At 39.6% G+C, this 23,466-nt stretch overlaps 1 protein-coding gene and 1 pseudogene across 6 annotated transcripts in view; both read right to left on the bottom strand.

Moving 5' to 3' along the window:
- Window positions 1–255: 255 nt before the first annotated feature.
- The window catches only part of Arel1 (apoptosis resistant E3 ubiquitin protein ligase 1), a 52,714-nt gene continuing 29,503 nt past the window's right edge, over window positions 256–23,466 (bottom strand). For 5 of the 6 annotated variants that reach the window (XM_076849858.1, XM_076849863.1, XM_076849859.1 and 2 more), the window contains exons 6-20: window positions 22,893–23,062; window positions 22,142–22,322; window positions 21,697–21,944; window positions 19,935–20,012; window positions 19,003–19,144; window positions 18,760–18,881; window positions 16,663–16,738; window positions 16,066–16,175; window positions 14,644–14,823; window positions 14,340–14,465; window positions 11,305–11,434; window positions 11,165–11,223; window positions 8,711–8,800; window positions 7,810–7,985; window positions 4,858–7,705 (exon numbers count right to left, since the gene is read on the bottom strand). In XM_076849858.1, coding sequence (XP_076705973.1) covers window positions 7,603–7,705; window positions 7,810–7,985; window positions 8,711–8,800; window positions 11,165–11,223; window positions 11,305–11,434; window positions 14,340–14,465; window positions 14,644–14,823; window positions 16,066–16,175; window positions 16,663–16,738; window positions 18,760–18,881; window positions 19,003–19,144; window positions 19,935–20,012; window positions 21,697–21,944; window positions 22,142–22,322; window positions 22,893–23,062 — 1,991 coding nt within the window. In that variant the 3' untranslated portion in view covers window positions 4,858–7,602. Of the gene's footprint in view, window positions 276–4,857; window positions 7,706–7,809; window positions 7,986–8,710; window positions 8,801–11,164; window positions 11,224–11,304; window positions 11,435–14,339; window positions 14,466–14,643; window positions 14,824–16,065; window positions 16,176–16,662; window positions 16,739–18,759; window positions 18,882–19,002; window positions 19,145–19,934; window positions 20,013–21,696; window positions 21,945–22,141; window positions 22,323–22,892; window positions 23,063–23,466 lie in introns of those variants that run through there. The other variant, XR_013090736.1, reaches the window with a different exon arrangement.
- LOC143393458 (rRNA-processing protein FCF1 homolog pseudogene) lies at window positions 17,270–17,906 on the bottom strand (annotated as a pseudogene).

Here is a 23,466-nt window from a genome sequence, read left to right as displayed (position 1 = left end):
TGGCAGCTCCTCTGAGTGGGGGTTCTGGAGAGAGAGGAAACATAGTTGGTCAGACAGATTCCTTCATGTGCAAATCCTTACTACAGGTGAAGTGGGGGTTGGAGAAGCAGTGACTTCCTCTTAGAGATGTAGAGAAACCCTTCACCATATTATGCTTGTAGTTTCAATAGAATCAGTCTTGTTTTGGGTATCTCCTTTAGCTCTGGCAATCTTGGAAATGTTTACTTCCTCAGAGATGCCCATCAGGAATTTGGCCTTTGTCAAAAGATGCTGTTCTGTGTTTCGTATAAAGAAAGATGGGGACAAAAGACATATTCAAATGAGTCTTTCTCTGCAGACTTAGTTACATGAGATAAACATCAGGGTATTGTGTTAGCATGTCTGATCTCATTCTAATTATCCCATTTGCATGCAACATATGGATTTTTCACCAAAGTAAAAAAATTAAAATTTCAGGATCTTTTCCCCATTATATCCTCAAGAGTGTCTTGTATTCTTTATGCAGGGTTCATTTAAAATTGGAAGTTTCTTCATTAAAGTTATTAACTAGTATTCTATGAAACTTTCTTCATGCAAGGTTTTAAAGTTACTACTAATAGCTGCACCTCTTAAAAGCTATCTGAGGCCTTCTCCTCATCAATCCCAAATCCTCAAGTGACTGAGAAGTAAACCAAGGTATAAAGTGTTCATCTGTCACATTCAGCATCAAGGGAATGTGAGGCAGAGGCAGCAAGCTCTGGTGGCCCAGTGCCTGGGTTCTTTTGTAGTCTAAACTAATCCACTAGAGACAAACCAGAAATATAGAGTTTGAGTTTGACATGAAGCAGACCTATGCCCAAATACACTCTACCACTGAGTAGTTAAAGATGCCTTGGCAGTTTTTTATCCTCTCTGTGCCTCAACTGTCTTGTGTAAAATGGAGATCTACCTTGCAAGGTCATTGTGACTATTAGACAATACATATTAAAGTTCCTGATATACAGGAGAGCTAATTGACAACAAAAAGGTAGCTATTACCATAATTCAGTACTCAGGCAAGTTAAGGAAAGTCAAGGGTTACTGAAATACCTCCCCCAATTATTTGGTCAAATGTCTGACACTGCGCAGGATTCATCAGTTCGCTTGCTCCACTAGGGTCCCCAAGTTGCCTACCACATGACAGGTTTTGAGATGCAGTCTCAAACACCTCCTCTGGCCTTTAGAGAGTAACAAGGAAGGAGAGAAGGCCTCTTATGATTTGGGTCTTCTTCATAGATGTTTGGGCTAGGTCTCTTGAATACGTATTCTCTTTGGCCTGTCACGACCCTCTTGACTCCCATACCAGTCATTCACACTAAGCACCTTAAACTGCTCCTAGATTCACATAAACTCCTGCTGTGGAAATTATACTAGAGTTCTGAGCAATGGAATCATAAAGACTATATATAGAAAGTTTTTTTTCATAGCGCTCCATATTATTAGTTTTCATATTTAGTTAATAGTATCATTTTATAGGTCAGAAAACTGATATGAAAAGAAGGTTGCCTTGATGGGGGTAGGAAAGATGGTAGACTGAGATGGATATCATTTCCCTAGGTACATGTATGAAGACACGAAGGGTGTGACTCTACTTTGCGTACAGAGAAATGAAAAATTGTACTCCATTTGTGGACTATTAACTGAAATGCACTCTGCTGTCATGTATAACAAATTAGAACAAATAAATAAACAAATTTAAAAAAGAAATAAAGGTTTGCCTTGACCAAGATTGAACTTTTGAGTTAAAAATATAAATCCAGATGTAATGGTGCACACCTGTAATCCTAGAGACCTGAGACGCTGAGGTAGGAGGATCACAAGTTTAAAGCCAGTCTCAGCAATTGAGACCCTGTTTAAAAAAAAAAAAAAAAAGAGGCTGGGGTAAAGCACCCCTGAGTTCTAGCCCCAGTACAAATCAATCAGTCAGTCAGTCCATGACTTTCTATGCTGTGAAGGTCCCATTCTATACTTGATGCAAAAGTATCCAAGGGTATCTTCTTTGAGGAAAAATCAAATGACACAAGATACCTGTGCTACAGGGGTGCTAGAGGCTCAGGGGCCCTAGTGTCAGAAATAGGACATCAAGTTTATATCTCTAACTCCTTGTGTAATCCAAGGTGGACTTCTTTCTAGCAATCCCTAAGAGATGAAGTTGGAGACCTTGCTCACTCAGAAATTTGCCTGGTTTGTCAGCCAAACCTGGACTAAGGCACTCATGGCCATCAAAGACTACAGAGGCCATAGTGGCCTACTTATTGGATGCTCCAAGGAAGTGGCAGCCACGCACAGACAGACTCATCCTAGATAAATTTTCATTTCCCTCAAGAAAGGCTACAAGAGGAATCAAATGATTAGATATGCTGGGTACCATAACACACACCTGTAATCCCAGAGACCTGGGTGGCTGAGGCAAGAGGATCTTAAGTTTGAGGCCAGCCTCAGCAACTCAGCAAGTCCCTGTCTCAAAAAAAAAAAAAAAAAAAAGGGTCAAGGTAAAGCATCCCTGGGTTCAATCCCTAGTAGCGGCAAAGAAAAATGGATGCTCTGGTTCCAAACCTTCCCTCAGAGGTACCAATATTTAAAAAGCTGCTGCAGCTGGCTGGTATAAACAAGCCAAAGCTACACCAACAAAATAGCGGCTCAAGCCACCTCTGACATGGTATCAAAAAACCTACAACTATCATCTCTTGATTTCTCAAAGAAACTGTGTCTTCCACATCTCCTTACCAGGGTCTCAGATCATCTTTGGAGGCCATATCCGAGTTTACTATGGAGAAATGGGTCCCTGCTATAACTACAAAATAATCTTACATAAGTATAAGCAAAATTAAATTAAACCTGGATGGGGTGTGTGTGTGATACTCCTAACAAAGCATATGCCAGCTCTAGGCACCATCACTTAGACAAGGTCATCAGAACCCTCCTACCCCCACAGATCTCTACATTATCTCCTTGAATTCTAAACAGAAGCTAAAAAGCAAAACCAAAAACTAAGCTCTTCAATAACTTTGGTTTGCTTTTTTGACATGTGCACAATATTTAGAGAGTCAGAAATACTAGCCCATTCCATAATTATTTGGACAAGTTAGTGCTGAGTATTTTCAATACTATTACACCTCAATGATGACACTCAAGGATGTCCTACTAACCACCAGAATCACTGTCATGTTAGACCAGTCCACAAAACCTATTTGGGAAGGGGGCATAAATACAAAGGAGTATCTGAAGAAAAATTTTTACAAAGAACTGGTAGTCTTAGAATATGATTAACCTGGTTCAATCTCAGGAATCTGTACTAGATTCTCATGGGGCAAAGATGGCCTTCTAAAACCAATAGTAAGGGGCTGGGGAATATAGCTCAGTTGGTAGAGTGCCTGCCTCACTGCACAAGGCCCTGGGTTCAGTCCCCAACACCATTAAAAAAAAAAAAAAAGGTAAACCAATTGTAAGGTTTAATTATTATTGAGAAATTGGCCTTGGTTAGTATCTTATCAAGAGACTTAATTGGCTTTTTTCCTCCTCACCCTATGACTTTTGGGACAGGCTGTTTAAAAGGGCACTGGTGAAATAATTTTCATGTAAGTCAGGATAATCACTCCTTCTAGAGGGTCAGGATGAGACTGTGCTCTGTAATACTGCAATGTTTCTTCTTGACCTAGATGGTAGTTACATTTTATAATTACTTTAAAATGCATATGCTTAGCTGGATGCAGTAGTGCACGCCTGTAGTCCCAGTGACTCAGAAGCCTGAGGTAGGAGGATCACAAGTTCAAGATCAGCCTAAGCAAATTAGCAAGGCCCTAAGCAACTTAGTGAGACCCCATCTTAAAATAAAAAATAAGGGCTGGAAATATGGCTCAGTAGTAATGAGTTCCAGCTCAAAAGTTTTAAAAATTGTTCATTTTTGAATAAACGTATTACCAGATAACTGGAACTGGTCTATTATGCTCATAGATCTCAATGAAACTAAAGTAGAGGTAAGAAGTTTTTGGGTTCAAGCCACCTGCTAGAGAGCCTCTACTGGTGCTAAGAAGTGTGGCTAGACAGAGGCCCAAGAGCGCAATCTGCAATGGCTCAGAGGCGATGGTGTACAAGAAGCTAAGGCTGATATTTATTGGGTTGATTCAAGAACAATCCAAACCTCCAATCTTAAGAATGACTCCATGATAGGCCGAAATCACTCAGACACGAACCTTCACGGTGACCTATTTCAAAGCCAGAAAAGCAGTAAGTGTAAAAGATGTAGGACTATAAATAACTGAAAAATATAAAGTTAGGATAAAACTTTGTCTTTCAAGACAAATCATTCAAGGAGCTCAATGAGGTGGAAGAATGCACTCAAATGGTTTAGATTTCAAGCTAAGATTCCAATTCACAGATCTGGGGGGTGAAAACAACAATCTGTACTCCAAAGGGGGGAAACAAAAATTCTAAAAGGGATTGTTTTGATTTCCAGATTGGGAATGTACAAGATTACCACCCCAAGAAAACTGGGTTCCTAAATTTTTCTTTCTAGGCTCAAATCAGAGGTCTGGTTTTATCTCTTCCAAGCTTACTTTGGTTGGAGAACTAGTATCACTTGTTACTCACAAATTTTTAGTAGCAATAGTCTTGTTTTCTAAATCCAAATCCCTTGTGGGAAGGTAACAGGGATATGGAAAATAAACGTTGATATGAAAATCAGCCTGGGAATATAGCTCAGTTGGTAGAGTGCTTGCCTTGAATGCACAAGGCTCTGGGTTTGATCCCCAGCACCACCAAAAAAGAAATCAGAAAGCTATAACAACAAATTCATGTTTGGAGATTGATAACAGACATCCACTGCTTCTGCAGAACTGGATTCTTCTTCAGCTGCTGACTTCAAATACTTGTCCCACTGGATGGCAGTATGAGAGAATAAGCAGGGTGACCCTGCCTGGCCCTATGGACAGATACCAGGGAAGGGTGAAAGCACAAGCTGCAAGACAGGCCAGGGTTCTAGGTGCACATCCTACCCCGAGCCTACTGCTTCCTGCTTTCAGTGCAATGCAAAATCATGTGTAAATGTTTTTCCTTCTCCATCTTCTAGTTTAATCCCTGAATCTCCACCAAAAGTAGTCACTTGTTCCTTCGTTCTTCTTTTAGACATTTATTTAATGTACAAAATATTTACATCACTACCAGCAAATGTCTGGCCCTTTCACCTGGCCTGACAAATGGGCAGCAAGGATTGGTCTCTGTTAAATTTCTGAAACCATGTGGACACTCCCTGTGCTTACTTGAGGCCTGGTCTCCTTCAAGGACACTAAAAGGTCAGGGCGGTAGCTGGCCTCAAGCAGCTAGGCTACCAGGGCATAAACAAAAGAAATGATCAAAATAAGAAACATGAATAGAAAATTGCCCCCCAAATAACACACTATTACTTCTCTCCAGCATATTGTACCTTTCCCCCGATATTGGCTAGTATCAAAGCAGGATTAGGAAAAAAAAAAAAAAAGCAAAAGTGCTTTTAAACATAATTAGAAGGGGAAGTAGGGAAGGATAGAATTGGAGGAATAGAAAACCACAACAGTACCAAAGGATTTTGTGAAACAAAGACTCTGATACCTATGAACCACCACAGGGGATGTAGCAGCCCAAGTTGGGCTGCAATGGTGCTTGGGATATTCTGAAAAAGTGCTATGACTAGAGCTTAAAACATCAGATCTAGCCAAGAAAATTAACTCAATCCCCAGAATCAGTCTCTGGAGGGCTGCTGGAGGGGAGAATGAAGAATCCAGAAGAGGAAAACTGCCCAAAGCAGCAAAAGTTCACGTGCCTCAGCTGGAAACCCCCATTTGGGCCCAAGGGTGACAGGGTGATGACTAAACTTTCCTGAACATATCCCATGGGAAAAGTATGGACGAGCAGCAGCACCTTGTCCTGGTCCCTGAGGAGAGCAGTGACCATGTGGCATGGAGAATCTTGGGGTGACGAGGTCCTGATGCCATATCCTGGACCCCAAGGATGAGTGAGGTCAGCACCCATGCCAAGAAAGGACAAATGATGCCTGCAGAGGAGTGAGGTCAGGCGGGAACTGCAGCAGCTCAGGAGGGCTTGTTCCTCATCCCTGGGAACAGGAGGGCTCAGACGGTTTCTAGGAGGCCAAGGCATTGCCACAAGTCCTGCCTTGTCTCAGGAGTCTGTGTACTTGCTGGTTTTGGCAATAAAGATGGCTTGTAATATTCTGAGGTGAGTGCCCCCATCAGAAATGGTAGCTTGAAGCAAAGCCTTCTTAAAAACTGAAATTTGGGAAGTTGATGTGACTTTGAGCCTTAAAATTGTTTGCATTCAAACAGTAACGAAAATGGATGTTGTCATCTTCCAAGAGACAGTGGCAGGTTCTCTTCAACCATCACTCAACAGTAGTATACAGCTTCCTCCCTCCTTGGTTCCCCTTCCTGGTAACTGATGGAGTGAAGGAATGGTGTATATACTAGGTGTTTACTGTCTCATGTCCTCCAGATCTGTCCCCAGTAGCCTGACCCCAGCAATCTGTGATCATTGTTCCCTTGCCTCAGTGCTGTCAGAGAACACCAAGCAGAGAGAATGAGAGATTGCTGGCATATATTCTTACTATCCTTGTCGTTTGCTACCAAATCTTCTTCAGCATAACATTAAAGACTCCCCACCTCTTTAACATAGCATGTAACTTAGAAGTCAGGAGGTAGGCCTAGTCATATCTCAGTGCAAAGAACAAACTAAGGGAAAGGCATCAGTAGTCTTTAAGCCAACATGCACCTAGATATGTCCCTCACCATAAGGGAGAATCACACCAAGCACTGGAGGCTAAGCCCAGCTATCCTTCACATTCTTCGGTCTGACTGCTTGTTTCACTGGCTCAAATTCAGGAAAAGCTTACAGAATTCTTTGTAGATTACTGATCACTTCTAAAATTGCCTGCAGGGAAAAGTGCCTTTTTCAGTTCTGACATCACAAAAAAAAAAAAAAAATCATTCTTTTTCCGCTATCAGTCCTCAGTAGAGGTAATCTGGTGCCTTGGCCTATGCCTGCCAACGTGCAGGAGGACAAAATTAAGGAACCTAAGGATTGTGGGCCACATTCTATCTGTGCTTGTCCTGGCTGTTGGCAAGCAGAGGATCATCCCACCCAGGAGAAGGACTCCTGTATCAGTCTGGTCCAGTAGTGAGGGTCAAAGAGGGTACCCCACAGGAGCATCAGCCAAGAAGCTGGAGCGAGACAAGACTTAAGGCTCGCCACATACCAGTTTCCCAACAAAGCTGAGCCTGCATGTTATCTCCCTCAGCCACTGAGGCAGATACAGCTACTGAGGTCTTCAAAGGACCAAACAAGAAGCAGCAGCATGGTCCTCTTCTTGTGACTTACCAGAGAGCTCAGATTAGGTACCGTGTCAAAGTGGCCTATGGTAGATATGGGCAGGGAAGGGGAAGAACAAGGCTTGTGGTAACAAAATACTCCAGACACAGAGAAGCATGCGGCATCTTCTGGTTGATGGTTATGTGTGTTAGGATCAGCGGTTATGTCTGTAACATGTGCTCAAATGCTCCATAGAGCATGGGAGCCAAGTAGATTGCAGGAGAGTGGTCAGAGCATGCCAAAGCCTTCACAACCCTCACTGATGGCCAGTTGCAGCATCTTGTGCACCTCTTCATACGAGTCATATGTAGGGAGGCACAGCTGGTTAAAACTGGAAAGACAAGAGAAGTGATTGACTCACACAACTAAAACACTGGCAAGGACTGGAAAGATAAATCCCAACCAGGGCGTACACAGGGCAAGTCAGATACCTACCATGTGTGTGCAGTAGGTAGCGTGCTGTGGGTTGGAGCAGCAATAATCTGAAATGAGGGACAGAGGGCAGCAAAGCCTCCAGGTGGTAGCTGAGAAGAGCCTGTGGTGAACTGAAGTAGTCGAGCCAACTCCTCCTGGGTCAGACTGGAAACCACAGTCCAAAACCACTTCATGACCTGGCAGGGAGAGTACAAGACTGGAATTACATATGGTACACAGTCTAAGATTTGATATTTGGGGAAAGGAAAAGATAACCCTGAAGTAGGGCTGTGTCTGAGTTTACAGTTCTGCAAGGAAACTGGTAGGAGATGCCAGAGTTGGCAACCTCTGTAGGAACATTGTAAAATGATCAGGAAGGTAATCACTGATTGCTTGGTTCTACACCTTTGCATTTCCAAATTACTGCTTAAGTGGCAGTCAGCATTCTAGTACTTAAGAACCAGGGCTCCTTTCTGCCTGGACATCTAACTGTCTGTCCTATATTTCATTTCTTCCCAGTCAACATGTCTAACACTTTAACTCTTCTACTTCTTTCTTCTAAAATTTCTTCCTTACGACATGGCACAAATCCAACTTGTCACGACCCCTTGCCCGCAAGGAAGACGCAACTCAGGAATCTTCTTTCAGCAGTTTATTCAGGCCTTGATTTAAGTATCTTTTAGTGACTCCCTTTCTTTCTCCTTCCCGAGGGCCCAAGCACAGCCTAATAAAGCCTCCCACGTACCAATCTTAAGCCGCCGCTTGGATCTTTCTTATAGGGTGGCAAGAGATAGCGTGCCAACTCTCCACAAAGGAATTTGTTTATCACAGGCCACAGTGGAAGCCGGCGCCATCTTCTAATGGCGGCCACAATTTACAACAATGGCTTACTACACCAACTGAAGGAGTTTGGCCCACTTACCTTTTCTCTGAAATGCCATGAACCACCAACAACTACTGCATGGGCTTTGAAGTCAGAAACACTGATGTCTCCGGTCCCACACATCAGCAGCTACAGAAAGATGATCGGGTGTTAAGAAGGACAAAGGCCCACTACACAGTTAAAATTATGTATTAACACACAAATACTGGATTAAAAAAACACCAGGAGAAAGACAGAGGTGAGGTCACAATGCCAGAATACTGTATGTGATCCTACTCCAGAACTACTGAATGAGAATCTCTAAACTATGCACTTACATAATTTGACATAGTCTGCCCTGGACTTAGCCTAGGAATATAAGAGAGTAAAAGCAAGTCCTTCCCCTTTGATGAAGATCACTAGCCTCTTTATCAATCTATCAAATGGTCTTTCCTTTTTCTCAGGATTTAGCCTCCATTTTTTAATTTGTTTTGGTTTCTGATGGTACTAGGGATTGAACCCATGGAATCTCTACTACTAAGCTACATTCCCAGCTCCCTGCTTTTTTTTTTTTTTTTTTTCAATTTTAACTTTGAGACAAGCTCTTGTTGCTCATACTGGTTTCACACTTGTGTTCCTGCAGTCTCAGTCTCTTGAGTCACTGGGATTATAAGCATGTAGCACTGTACTTGGCTCCATCCTTTTGTGGCCTGAACTCTTACTACATTCCCTTAGGTCCTGCTTCTTCTTGATCATATAAATTTAAAAGTATGCCAAAAAATGAGAACATTAATGACATCAGAACCCTAAACATCTTGCTGATGTCCTAATTTGGTACAGGATCCAGCAAGTTACTTAGCAGACTATGAGTATTCATCCAACATCTATAAAGAATGATACATCCCAATCACGAGGCAAGAAAAGCCCAAGGAGCCCTGGCTCCTTCAAAAAGAACTTATTAAATAAACGAGTGGCTAAGAGTTGGAGAGACCATGTCCTTCCTTTCTACTCACTTTTACACGCTGTTACAAGAGCTTTGCTTCATAATAAAACAAAATATACTGGGAGCTATTCCTCAAGACCAAAATAACAGTACTTGGTGACAAGTCTATCAGAAACTTTAAGCTGAGACACAAAGAATTCGCTTCATTTCCTTTTTTGGTAGCAGGAGTTGAATCCAGGAGTGTCGTGCCCAGCCCCTTTTTAAAATTTTTTGAGACAGTGTCTAAGTTGCTGAGGCTGGCCTTGAACTTGGGATCCTCCTGTCTCAGCCTCCAGAGTCACTGGAATTATAGGGTGTGCCATATGCCCAACTAAGAATTCCTTTTGTATGGTTTCCATATGTGTGATGGCACAAAAGGTGAGGAAAACTGCAGAAGACTTTGATTCTTGTTCTCAAAGACAGTTCAGTTAATAAGAATTATGCAAGATCACCTGAAACTACATTTCTTTCCCCGTTTTTAAAAGAACTTCCTCCCGGGGCTGGGATTGTGGCTCAGCGGTAGAGCGCTTGCCTAACACTGCGAGGCCCTGGGTTCGATCCTCAGCACCACAAAAAGAAATAAGTAAAATAAAGATATTGTGTCCAACTACAACTAAAAAATAAATATCTAAAAAATAAATAAATAAAAGAACTTCCTCCCTACAAGAACAGTTTGTAGAAATATACTCCTCATAAAAGCTATGGAAAGTTAAAACCAAAACTTTGCACTCGATGTGTCATCTGTGAGCAGCAAATAAAGACAAACTGATTTGGGAAGCATACCTGATATGGATTTTAATTTGGCTAATTGTAAAAATGGTATTTACTATCTTATAGCCACATTTTCTTGCTATAAGAATATATTTTCCGGGCTGGGGTCATAGCTCAGTGGTAGAGCGCTTGCCTAGTATGTGTGAAGTCCTAGGTTCGATTCTCAGCACCACGTATAAATAAATAAAGGTGATTGACAACTAACTTTTTTTTTTAAAAAAAAAGAATATATTTTCTATTATATGTAAAAATAAATACAATGTTCTGGTACAGATCTTTGAAATACAACCATATTTCTGGTTTGCCTTCTTCACTAGAATATAGCCGTAGGGGGACTGGGACTTTATCTCACATTGATTGCTATCTCCCCAGTACTCAAAATACATGGCATAGAGGAAGCACTCAATAAATACCTAACAAATACATTCTATTATCCTTAAATGTCCCTGAAAAATTTTATGAAGACTTTATATGACACTAACATTCTTATTATTCAATTATTCAAATTAACCAATATCAACATTTGATAAATAAATACTAATCATTACTGTTCAAAAATAATTAACTATTTACTGCTTTCTGATTTTCACATTTAGATTTTTAAAAAGTTGGAGAAGAGGTCAATAAATGGAAGAGTGATAAAAGTGTGCTCAACTCTTGTATATAAGGGCTTCCTTGCTGCACCTCATAACAGGAGGTGCCGCACACTGGTTCCTACAGGCATGCTCTCTGTAACAGGGGTTTGAATTATAAGCACTTACCTCGAGCTCATTCTCATCAAAAATGGCCAACAGGTTCTCAGGTACTAACTCATTCAAGCCTGAAACAAATATGCCAAGTTAAAGCCACACCAAGGATACAGACATTTTAAACTCAAGGCCAACAGGAAATAGGAGCCCACCTTTTAGGAAATGTTCCACCTCCTCTTTCACTTGACTAGCCAGTCGATACTGGGCCAGCAAGTTTAAATAGAAGATTTTATTTGCATTGGTGACTGGGGTTTGAGCTCCACCTGTCATGAGTTCTACAACCTGAAATAGGAAGCAAAAGATAAGGAGAGGCTGTGGATGTTAGATTACAAGGTGCTATGTGCCTGGTATGTTTCACACACATAAAACCCTTGAACTCTATCAGCACCAACTACAAGTTTCCACTGTGCTTTCAGCTTTTTAACACACTTGCTTTCACTTCACATGACTAAGCTTCAAGGCTTCTACTACTGCTGCCATATTCTACCAACTACTATTTCTTTTTTTTTTTTTTTTTAAGAGAATTTTTTTTTTAAATATTTATTTTTTCAGTTCTCGGCGGACACAACATCCTTGTTTGTATGTGGTGCTGAGGATCGAACCCGGGCCGCACACATGCCAGGCAAGCGCGCTACCACTTGAGCCACATCCCCAGCCCCCAACTACTATTTCTGAAGTGGGTGTGTGGGTGAGGTCTTCTCTGACCCAGTCAGGTAGTGGTCATGCAACAGGAAGATATTAAGGTTTCTTATTACTAAATTTTAATCTGTCATCCAAAATTAAACCACTACAGACCTCTTCTCAAATAAATCCTTTTATGTCTCAGAAATTTTAAGATGGGGATAGCTGATTCCACAAGTTCTCCAAAGTGAATTAGTGGAAAGTGCCACAGTCTGAACCTTAGAGATCCTGGATTCTAATCCCAGTCCTGATGCTATCTTGCTACATAACTTCAGTCACTTAATTATTTGGACCCCTGTTTTCCTCATATGCAAAGAAAAAGTCAAATAAACTTAGATGATTCTCAACAGAACTTGTATCCTTCAATAAACAACTCTAAAAGGCACTTAAAGAATCCTTGAGGCACAGTTCACAATTACCACTCTGGAAAATTTGTATATTGTATATAGCATATACATATACATATATTATATATATATACACACATACTATATATATATATATATATATATATATATATATATACACACACACACACACACACACACACACACACACACACACACTATATATATGCGCTAATATATAGTATGTATGTGTGTGTGTGTGTGTGTATATATATATATATATATATTCATAGATAAATGAAAGCCTCAATTTAGTTATAACATCAGATTTTAAGATCCTGATGACATCATGCTGCCTCATATTTTTAAAGATGCTTTTTTTAAAAAATACCTTTATTTTATGTATGCATGAATGTACATACGTAGTGCTGAGAAGCAAACCCAGTGCCTCACACACGTTAGACAAGCGCTCTACTACTAAACCACAACTCCAGCCTGCTATCTCATTTAATGTAAACCCTAAATCTTAACCATTTATTTCTTAGGCTACTAGATAGAAGTGCTTATTCACAGAATAGAAATATCACAAAATAACAGAAACTCACACAAAATAATAGAAAAAAATTCTACATTTTCCTAGAAGTAGTATTGCTGCATCATAAGGTATCACAGTTTAGCTTATTAGATAATTTCAGTTTTTTAAAATGCCTGTGCCAATTTATATTCATATGTAAAAGTTCCTGTTGCTTATATTCTCACCAATGCCTGGTATTATCTTTTTTATTGATTGTATAATATATGTAATTTGGTTTTGGTTTTTTAAAATACATATATATTTTTTCAGTTGTGGTTGGACACAATTCCCCTACTTTATTTATTCATTTTTTTAATGTAGTGCTGAGGATTGAACCCAGTGCCTCCCATACGCCAGGGAAGTGCTCTACGACTGAGCCACAACCCCAGCCCCTATAATTTGGTTTTATCTATAATTTTCTGATTACCAGCAAAGTTTAATAAGTTTTTTTTACATATTTATTTCTATTTGGACATCCTCTTTGAGAATTCATGTTATTTTACCCATTTTAAATGTAGCGTTTGTTCACGTTTTTCTGATTTTTTTTTAAAGTTTTAAAAATCAGTAAAATATATACTCCCATTTCAATTTTCCATCCTCATTATGATGTTACATTCTAAGAAATCTATCATGAACTGAAAGTTAAAAAAAAAGAAAGAAAGAAATTTCTACATTTTTAATCCCTAAGAATCCCTGATGTGTGTGGAGTATCATGCCTTTCCTACCATGCTGTCCCTTGGGCCTGAAGACCATAATTCAGTATTTTACTGACTCTAGTTTTCTTGTTATGCTGGCTCAGGAAGTCAGGCTCTGATCCCATATGTACAAAGGGTTACGTGTGTACAAAGCGTTACATTCCCACAATATTCAGAAAGGATATCTGACTACCAGTAGAGTGGTACCATTGGTCACAACTTTTTAAAATTATAAATCACTGTAACTTTAGCTTTATCACTTATCATTAAACCCACAATGTAAACAATAGCACATTTTCCTCAAAAAATACCTGTGGCCAATAGTTTCCTTGTAAAAACTTTTCATACAGGTATTGTGTTAAAATAGGAATCATCTATATCACCACTGGTAAATGTTGATGAAGACAATATCCTTTCCAAATCTGCTTATGCAGTGAGTCTTTCATTACCACTTAATTCTTTTTCGACTGGAAAGCAGGAACAAGTGGAATAGATAGGCATTTCTGCTTCTTACTCCACTCAAATAGTTGAGATTGGGGCTGGGAATAAGCTCAGAGGTAAAGTGTGTTCTCAGCATGTGTGAGGCCCTGGGGTTCAAACGCCAGTACCCCCCCACACTCCCAAAAAAGGGCTGAGAGCATAAACTGTGAGGTGCAATGTTTGAAAGCTGCATCATCTGATGGAAACTGCTAGCCACATAAGAGTTATTTAAATTTAAATTCATTAAAATGAGAAATTTAGTTATGTGGTCACACTAGCCGTGCCATGGGTATTTAATACACAATACAAATTTAGAACCTTCCCATTACTATAGAAAGTTGTATTAGACAGCACTGCTCTAGAGGGAGCTGGGGAACAGGGGACCCACAGGCTTTGGTGCTCTTTCTCACCTTGTCCAATTGACCTGACTTGTTATATTTTTCTTCTGCAAAAACCAGCTCCATTTCACTCATGTCATTGTTGAGGATGAAACAAACTTTTGATTTGTAGAATTCTGGGTCATCTGTTTCAAAGTACTGAGGAGACAGAAAGACACAGCCGAAAATAAACTCACTTTTGCCCAGAAATAAAAGTTGTAATTGTTTGAAATCACTTATTCCTTGAACCTTAAAAATAATCAGCACAGGCAAAGAGATCTCAGAGTTTATGGATAGGCAGTCTTAGTAGAAAATGCATACCTAAGATGGTAATTACCTTGTAATGCATGCGTAGTCCTATGATTTGGGCCAGGAAAGAACGGGTAAAACGGGCTCGAACCAACTGCTTGTAGGCACCTCCTAGAGAGGATTCATACAGACACTTGCCCACCAGCCGCCCTGCAAACTCATACATCTTCAGGCGCAGGTGAGGTGGGCGATTAGGATTAGGATGAACCTGTCAAAGAAAGCAAGAGAGACTTGCTTTCTTGTTCTGGAGAGACCCTCCCTCCGAAACTCCATGTGTTACAGTTTGGATTTGGAATGTTCCCCAAAGGCCTATATATTAAAGGACTGGTTCCCAGCCTTTGTGCTACTGGGAGGTAGTGGAACCTTTAATGGGGGGGACAAGTGAAAGGTTTTAAGTCAGTAAGGCATGCACTTGAAGGGTATTATGGCAAACTGGTCTGTTGCTTATCTTGGTCATGACGTAATTGCTTTTGCCATGCACTGCCACCATGATGTGCTGCCTTAACATAGGTCCAAAAACAATGGGGCCAACAAAACATGGACTAAAACCTACATAACTATAAGCCAAAATACATACTTTCTATTTACAAGGTGATTTTTTCAGGTATTTGTTATAGTAACAGGAAGCTGATTAACACACCATGCCAGGGGAGCAAGAATTCCAGTGTAAGGATCAAAAAGCTCAACTAATGATACTGGGCTTTTGGTAGCCACCACTGAGTAATTTAAAGTGACTGAAGGATAAAAAATAAGGATGAGGGCTGGGGTTGTGGCTCAGTGGTAGAGCACTTGCCTAGCATATGTAAGGCACTGGGTCTGATTCTCACTCAGCACTATATATAAATGAATAAATAAAATAATGGTCCATTGACAACTAAAAAAAATATTTAAAAAATAATAAAAATTTTTACTAAACTAAAAAATCTTGTATAAGTTTGTGGTCCCTGGCTGAGTATGGAAATTAATCAGAGGGTGATATGATGTCTTTTCACTGAACTAGAACTTCTTCCAGCCAAAATCTACATTTTACTCCTAACACCTCAACCTAGTCAAAAATATAGCCTAGAAATCAATTGCTTCAGGTATTCTTTTTAAAATATTTTTTAGTTGTCAATGGGTCTTTATTCTATTTATTTATACGTGGTGCTGAATTGAACTCAGTGCCTTACACATGCTAGGCAAGTGCTCTACCACTGAGCCACAACCCCAGGCCCCACTTCAGGTATGTTTTGAGAAAGTGGCTTAAGTAATATTCAACTGTCTTTATTTTTTCTCATCTTATAAATGAAATAATGAAGGCAACTAGGAGGGAGGCAACCTGATTAGCTCATATTGTAAGTAGCAAAATTAAGAACAGGACACGGGTTGTCAGATTTTCAAAATTTCAAACCCTTGAGTATACATTACATGTTCCACTTTCCACCCACCCAGGGAAAAGTCACAGACTCACTAATGCTTGGTTGTTGTCACTGAAACGGGTGAAGAGCTGATTGGTGGTATCAAACAATGCTTTGCAGATCAGTTCAAACCATTCCCGCCGAGGACCTCCCCAGTCCAGAGCTGAAAAGTATAATGAAAATTAATGAAAAGAGAAGCCTATCTCCCTCCTCTTATCATCTTTGTTCCTTTATTGGTGATTTTATGCTCTCCACATTCCCTCCATTCCATTATTTTACTGTATCTCCACTGCAAGTCACCTAAATGATAGATTTTTTTTTAAATCCCATCACTTTCTGTAGGATAAAAATATTCTGGTCACTAAGCTACTGGAAACACAGAAGATCAGAGATCCTAGGAGATGGACATTTTTCCTGTTTCTGCAATGGTTACTTTGCCCTTTTGGTTCAAACTCTTAGAGCTCTTCCTCCAATCCCTATGTTTCTGCTGTACAAGCTCCACCATGCCATCTGGCCAGTGAACATGATCATTTTTTTTTCCCTTGACTCCTGGAAGCTAAGTTGTTTTATTTGTATGTGTAGGGGGAGTAAGAAAAAGCAAGGATTAGGGAGGAGAGTTTTAAAAGATGAAATGAAATCTCAAAACTGACCTTCTTCATCCTGGAAAACCACTTCGAAGTTCTTGCTCCAATCTGAGATGGAGAAATTTCGAGTGGCCTTCAAAGACTGAAAAGCAGTGACAGGAGGGAAACTGTGAGAATACTGGTTGGCAGCCTTGGATGCTAAAAACAAAAACACAAGAGCACTGCCACTGTTCATCAAAGTAACCACTATTATATAGAGGAGATTAGTAGAAATAAGCCTCTGTAACATCGTCTTACATTTAAAATGCACAGATCTCTAGAAGAAATTTAAGGGTTTTTTTAATATTTATATTTTAGGTGTAGATGGACACAACACAATGCCTTTTATTTTTATGTGGTACTGAGGATCGAACCCAGGTCCCGCCCGTGCTAGGCGAGCGCTCTACCACTGAGCCACAATCCCAGCCCCAGAAATTTAAGGTTTTAAAAAATACTTCTTTGTCTTTACACCATCATTTTGTTGGAAAACTGAAGTTGTTTTTAATAACCCTCATTTTATTTTTATTTTTTTAAAAATGAGGCAAAATATCATTTTCCAAAAGCATCAAGAAGTGAGTATATTTAACCATACTCAGCTCATAACACAGTAAATGGATGAATAGAATAATTTGTGCTATAGCATGTTTACTGATTGGCAATAGATAAAGTTAGTCGAAGGAAGACAGAGGAACTTTTGTAAAAATGGAGGGGGATCATCTGGTATTTTTTCCATGTCGTATCTATGATTAGAAGTATACATGATAGGAATTCCAGGGATCTTCCAGATTCTTCATGTAAAGTCATGTTCAAATGTGATCATGATGTAACACTTGTGCTGAGTTACTCTTTGTACTAAGTAGTCATCCCCATATATTCCTTTGTGTGTGCATGGTAATTGTTCAAACCATGCATCCTTAGCCATCCTCAAAGCCACTTGGTAACTTCTGCCCCAATTTCTCAATTTCAGCCATAACACAGTTACATGAGAGATACACTTGGTAGACAATTCATCATTGACTGCACTAAGTCCAGTTTGGTGTTAAAGTTAATAAAGTTGGTAACAACCAGGATGTGATAAGGTGGGCCCAGCTGCATACTGTATTGGAAGAATAAGCAGGAAAGGTATTGACTTCTCTTTCCTTCAATGCATTGAGAACTTCCTCTTGTTTCTTTTAAGTTTTTAATCTATTCTTTTCTTTAAGCCTCCCATCTCTGAGACTAAGCACTTGCTTCATGATTGCATACTTTCTTGCTTTCTTTCACCTTCCCATGTTCATGCCATACACCCCAACAATTCTGATTTTATTAATGAAAAAACTCTTGCAACAACCAGAGAAATGGAAAGTTGTGCTCCATTTGTGTACAATGAATCAAAATGTATTCTGCTATCATATATACCTAATTAGAATAAAAACATACATGAATTTTTAAAAAAGAAAAAACTCTTACAGGAAGAAAAAAATGACTCAAATCATTAAGCCATGAGCAAGAGTACCAATGAGTTTCAGTAAAGTACAATCTATTCACTAGATATCTTTATCCACAAGGCAAGGTTCAGGCAGTGAGCCATGCCACATGGAGAGTGTGGCTGAGAAAAGGGGTTTCCAGTCACACCTACCAGAGCCAAACACCACAAACACTTTCTGGACAGGAATTAAGCCTTCTCATTCTCGGGGAATGTTAGATCCATGCCAGTGTCTGCATGGTGGAGACAGACACACGTCAGGTGTTCCTTTTCCATCAGACCAGAGTGACAACAAAAATCACATCCTTGTAATCCAACAAGAACCTATTTTAAGGATTCAATAACAGGAACATCCTCTGTAACCACTTCTCCTCCCTGCATAGGAGACTGTTCAGGAACTAATTTACCTAACAGGCGTGAAAGCCAATGTATCACCTAGTCTCCCCTTGGTAAAATACCTCCAACAACTGCCCCAAAGTTAGCATAATCAAAGAGAAGAGCAAACAGTTTCTAATAGATATATTTAAGAAAGAGAAATTTAGGCTTCATTAAAAAACAACAACAACAAAAAAAAACACTGCAAGGTATAACCATATTATTAAAGAGGTTTTTAGTTGGAAAACTCTGGCATCTGTTGATGGAGATGAAATTTTACTCACCGATTCCAACAAGGTATGTCTGCTGACCTTCAGAGTGACTTTGGAATGTGGTCTTTTCATGTGTACCTGCCGAAGCTCTCGCTGGAAAAAGTTTACCTTGTCCTGAAAGGTTTCAGAGCCTCCTGAAGAATAGCAAGATCCATGATCAGAGCCTCCTGAACATGTATATGAACTTTATATCCTTGGGACTCAAAGGCAGCTGGCACTGCTACCTTCCCAGTTGAATCTCTATACCAATCTTACCAATGTTCTTATGCAGGGAGCGAATGAAAGTGGCTGCTAGAATGTTCCTTTCCTTACAGCTGAGCTCCACAGGAGGCTGAATGCCATCATCCACAACCAGTGTGAGAAGCTTATGAACAGGGTCAGGGCCAAGGTAGGAAAACTAACAAAACAAAAACAACAAAAAAAAAGAGTTAATCTATAAAGCCTTCAATCCCAGCAAAATCTTTCCACATTTCTACCCTTCTATACCAACCAAAAAACCAGGTAAACATGCTTTCTCTGAGTGAGCACCAACCAGGAGTACATCTCCTTTTTTTCCCCTCAATGTTCTACAATTCAAATCTTATTCAAAATTATTTGAGTTGCAGAAATTGCCTTAAGTAAGGATTACAATCAACACTATAGACCTTCCAACATAAAATATAAGAAGAGCGAAAGTAGTAAGGATATATAAAATAACAAAAACTGCTACTCCAAATTGCTAGAGGAAAGTGATTTTTATAAAACAACATATACAACAAACCTTTGGATAAAAGTTTGTATTCTAAAAGCCCAGAAAAGTTAAAAAAAAAAAAAAAAAGACTTTTAAGAAAATATATGAGAGAATGTTTCTTTTAAAAGAATGAGCTTTAGCATACTGGGAGTTATCAAGGCCTTCTGTATGAATTTAGTCCTAGAGACAAAGGTAACTGGTAAACTATTCCGAATTGCTGCTAATTTCTGTTTCTGTAGGCACGTGTCCTTCTAGAATTTATATATTCTTTGTGCCATTTAAGTGAGGAGATAACCCTTTATTTGGAAATAAATCCCTTGTGTACAGGGAGAACTTCCAAAAACACTGAAAGCCCTAGTGGTGGGGGTGAGGGGAACGGGGAGGATAGGGAGGTGGCCTGAAATATCCTAAGAGCTGAAGCCTGCTCAGCAAGAACTAGATGTAAGGTCCAACTTACTTTTGTTCCTGGACATACTCGAAAGGTGTACAGGCGCCAGGGAATAATTTTCAGATAGAACTCCTTCACTGAGAATTGCTGGAGAATCAACACACAGAAAACAAAGTCAGTGATAAATAAACGGGCCCTATTTGGGTATTTTAATTCAAATATCAAAGTTTCTGTATTTCTCATGATAACCTGCCTCTTCGATGGACAAAGAGGGTTAACTTAGTACTAAAATAAATAATCAATTCTACCTCTAAAAAAGCAAATTAAACCATAGACTCAGGAGGTTGAGGCAGAAGGATCACAAATTCCAAGCCAGCCTCAGCAATGGCAAGGCGCTAAGCAACTCAGTGACACCCTGTCTCTAAATAAAATACAAAATAGGGCTGGGGATGTGGCTCAATGGTTGAGTACCCCTGAGTTCAATCCCTGGTATCCCCCCGCCAAAAGGGCAAATTAAAAATATTACAATGACATAAAATTTCACAGAGACAATTTATAACCTTAAAACTCAAGTCTTACAATTCTGAAATAGCTGGGATCAGAGTGGTGAACATTTTACCCAGAAACAATCCGAATCTCCTACTCAGCCCAGTGCTGGTCAGAATGACTTTGTTCAAGTCCAGACAGGGCATACCAGTCTTCCAGACCCATTACTTTCCTCCTCCTTGGGTGGCCAAGGATTTGCCAGGGATGGAAAGGCAAGAAGATAGTAATGCATGTGTGTTTTGGGGGCAGCTCACACAAAAAGTTCACCAAAATATTCCATGCAAGGATAAAGAAGGATCTTCCTATGCAATTTGCAATTTATAAAAAAGGAAAAGATAATATATCAAGAACTATGTAATGTTTTGAACAACCAACAATAAAAATTAATTTAAAAAAAAGGAAAAGACAATGCAACAGTTCTTTAATCTAAATAAACAAAAAACTTATTATATGAACATGAGGCAGATCAGATTTTTTTTCTTGATTTAAAGACATTTTCCAAAGAAGACAATATAATGAACCCATAACCAGCTTTAGCAATGATCAATTCAAAGCCAGTCTTATTTCATTCATTCACCTCATCCATTTCCCTCATTACCATCCCTTCTAGTCCAAATAAAGGCTAGACTTTTAAATGAAGATGGTATACAGTAAGTGCTCTGAAGAACAGAATTTGAACTCAGTTTTGGTTATGAGATTAAACAGATAAAATAGGGTATTTCAACAGTCTCATTTTTATGAGAACTTACTAAGAAAATACAAATTATAAAAAGCGTCTCTGACCTCAGGGGCTTGGGAAGTTCACCTTCTTGTCTCTGCCAAAATTTCTTTATTCCAATCTTGGAGCCTGATGTGACATCCATTTATTGAGGTTTCACAAATCACAGAATAAAAGACCAAATTGTTTCAACATAGTACAAGGGGCCAATAGTGATTTTTATACTGGTGAGAACTTCTTAATGGTTAAAAGTAGCTTTCTTTACAACTCAGAGCCATGTCTTGAAAATTCTCCACTGAAGCAATCAAAAGGCAGCACAGACAGATGCTCACAGTTCCAAGGCACAAAGCCTCTCTAGACAGAGATCTAGGCTAGTTCCAAACAAATATCAATCTACTGCTCCACTTTCAGTAACCTCTCTTAGCAGCATCCCCAAACCCTTCAAGTCAAGCCAATGATCCTGCCCCACCAGCACTCAGACTGGTATTTTGTTGCTAATGTTACTAAATCCCAATTATAGGCAGGCTCAGGTAGAAGGACTATAATGCAAAAATGGGGTGTTCCAACCTTTGGTGACACATAGCAGTACACCTTCTTCGGTTTCTTCACCTTCTCAGGAGTGTGGCACTCTGAGGGTGAGTCTTCATCATCTTCTTCAATAGCAGTGGAGGGCCGGCGCTGGGAAGAGCTCATGTGCATGGGGGGGAGGTGCCATGGTGTGCTGGTACAGTTGGTAGCATTATAAAGATAAGCCTCAAAGTAAATGCTCACTCCTGACGTGGACACATTGCGTTCAACAATATTCTTCTCATTTTCTGAAGCATAATAAGGATAAGATTTAAAGTAAGAGGGGAGGAAAAAATTGCCTATTTCTAAGCATTTAGTCTATAGCACACTAAGCCAAGTGTGGTTCAAATATAAAATGTTTGTTTGGTGGGACAAGAGTACAGACACACAAAGAAGTGGCAGTGGGGAGGAGGGTAGAGACACCAAATCAAAGCTTCCAACTCACCACTTAAGACAATAATATCAAATTCGCCATTATTGATCGGCTGATTTTGGTAAGAAATGCAGGCATGGAAGCAACCACGAGAATGCAGGGTGAGTCGCAAGAAAACCTGGCAAGTCTGCCTGTTCGATGTCACTGACTTCTCAAATGAGACTCCAGTAGTCTCCTCTTCTTCAGGGCCAAGCTATGGGAAAAAAAACAAAACATTACTCAACATGTACCATTTTTCCTATTTGCAAGGCTCTTTTTAAATTTTTTAAAATTTTTTATTTGTAGATGGACACAATACCTTTATTTTATTGATTTATTTTTATGTGGTGCTGAGGATTGAACCCAGTGCCTCACATGTGCTAGGCAAGTGTTCTACCACTGAATTACAACCCCAGTCTAAGGCTTTACTCTTTACAAAGAACATTCCTATCTACCATGTAATCTAAGTCTCATAATTACTAATGAGACAGACAGCTACTCAGATAAAGATATGACAATACACAAGTCCAGAAAAGGATCCAAGAGATTGGAGTCAATCAGAAAAGGTGAGAATGGGGGCTGAGATTGTGGCTCAGTGGTACAGTACTCGCCTAGCATGCGTGAGGCACTGGGTTCGATCTTCAGCACCATGTAAATGTAAAAATAAAGATATTGTGTCCACCTAAAACTAAAAAATAAATATTAAAAAAAGAAAGAAAAGGTGAGAATGACAGAAGGAGCCTACTCTTGTCAAAACAGACGGGGGGAGAAAAAGGCCACTTACCTCATGAATGGACAAACTATAATTGTGCTCATCTCTCAGGGATGTAGAATTGTTGGTAGGGTTGTCATACTCATCTCGGGGCACTATTTGAAGGGTGTGTGGCTGCCCACAGGTCAACACAAGTGTAGAAAAATGGCACACAATTTTGGTCTTGGAAGGAACCACCATTCCTGGAACAGAGGATTGAACTCAGTGCCTCACATGTGCTAGGCAAGTGTTTCTATCTCTAACATTTAGAGATAGAAAAGATATTCTTTAAGGCACAAAGAATTGCTCAGTGAGTCCCCTCCCAATTCTTAGGGACAATTAAAACACAATGAAGAGGAGGGAAGAGGAAAGAAAATACACTAATTCAAATGAACTTTATGGACTCATTTTTATAAATTCTAACAACTGCCAGAACTAAACAAAATTAAAATGTGGAGAAACAGAAGTGAGAGTTAAAAATACAGTACTAGAGTTCCACAGGGAACAGAGGAGTGAGATAGGCCTTAAAAATGCGTGAACACCTTTTACCAACATGTATTATAAAATAATTGTCTGGATTTGGGCTGTAGTGAGAACATACAATGAC

The sequence above is a fragment of the Callospermophilus lateralis genome, chromosome 3 (genome assembly GCF_048772815.1).
Source record: "Callospermophilus lateralis isolate mCalLat2 chromosome 3, mCalLat2.hap1, whole genome shotgun sequence".
NCBI classification, from domain to species: Eukaryota; Metazoa; Chordata; class Mammalia; order Rodentia; family Sciuridae; genus Callospermophilus; species Callospermophilus lateralis.
Note: the sequence above shows the minus strand (reverse complement) of the source record. Positions and strands in the feature narration are given on the sequence as shown.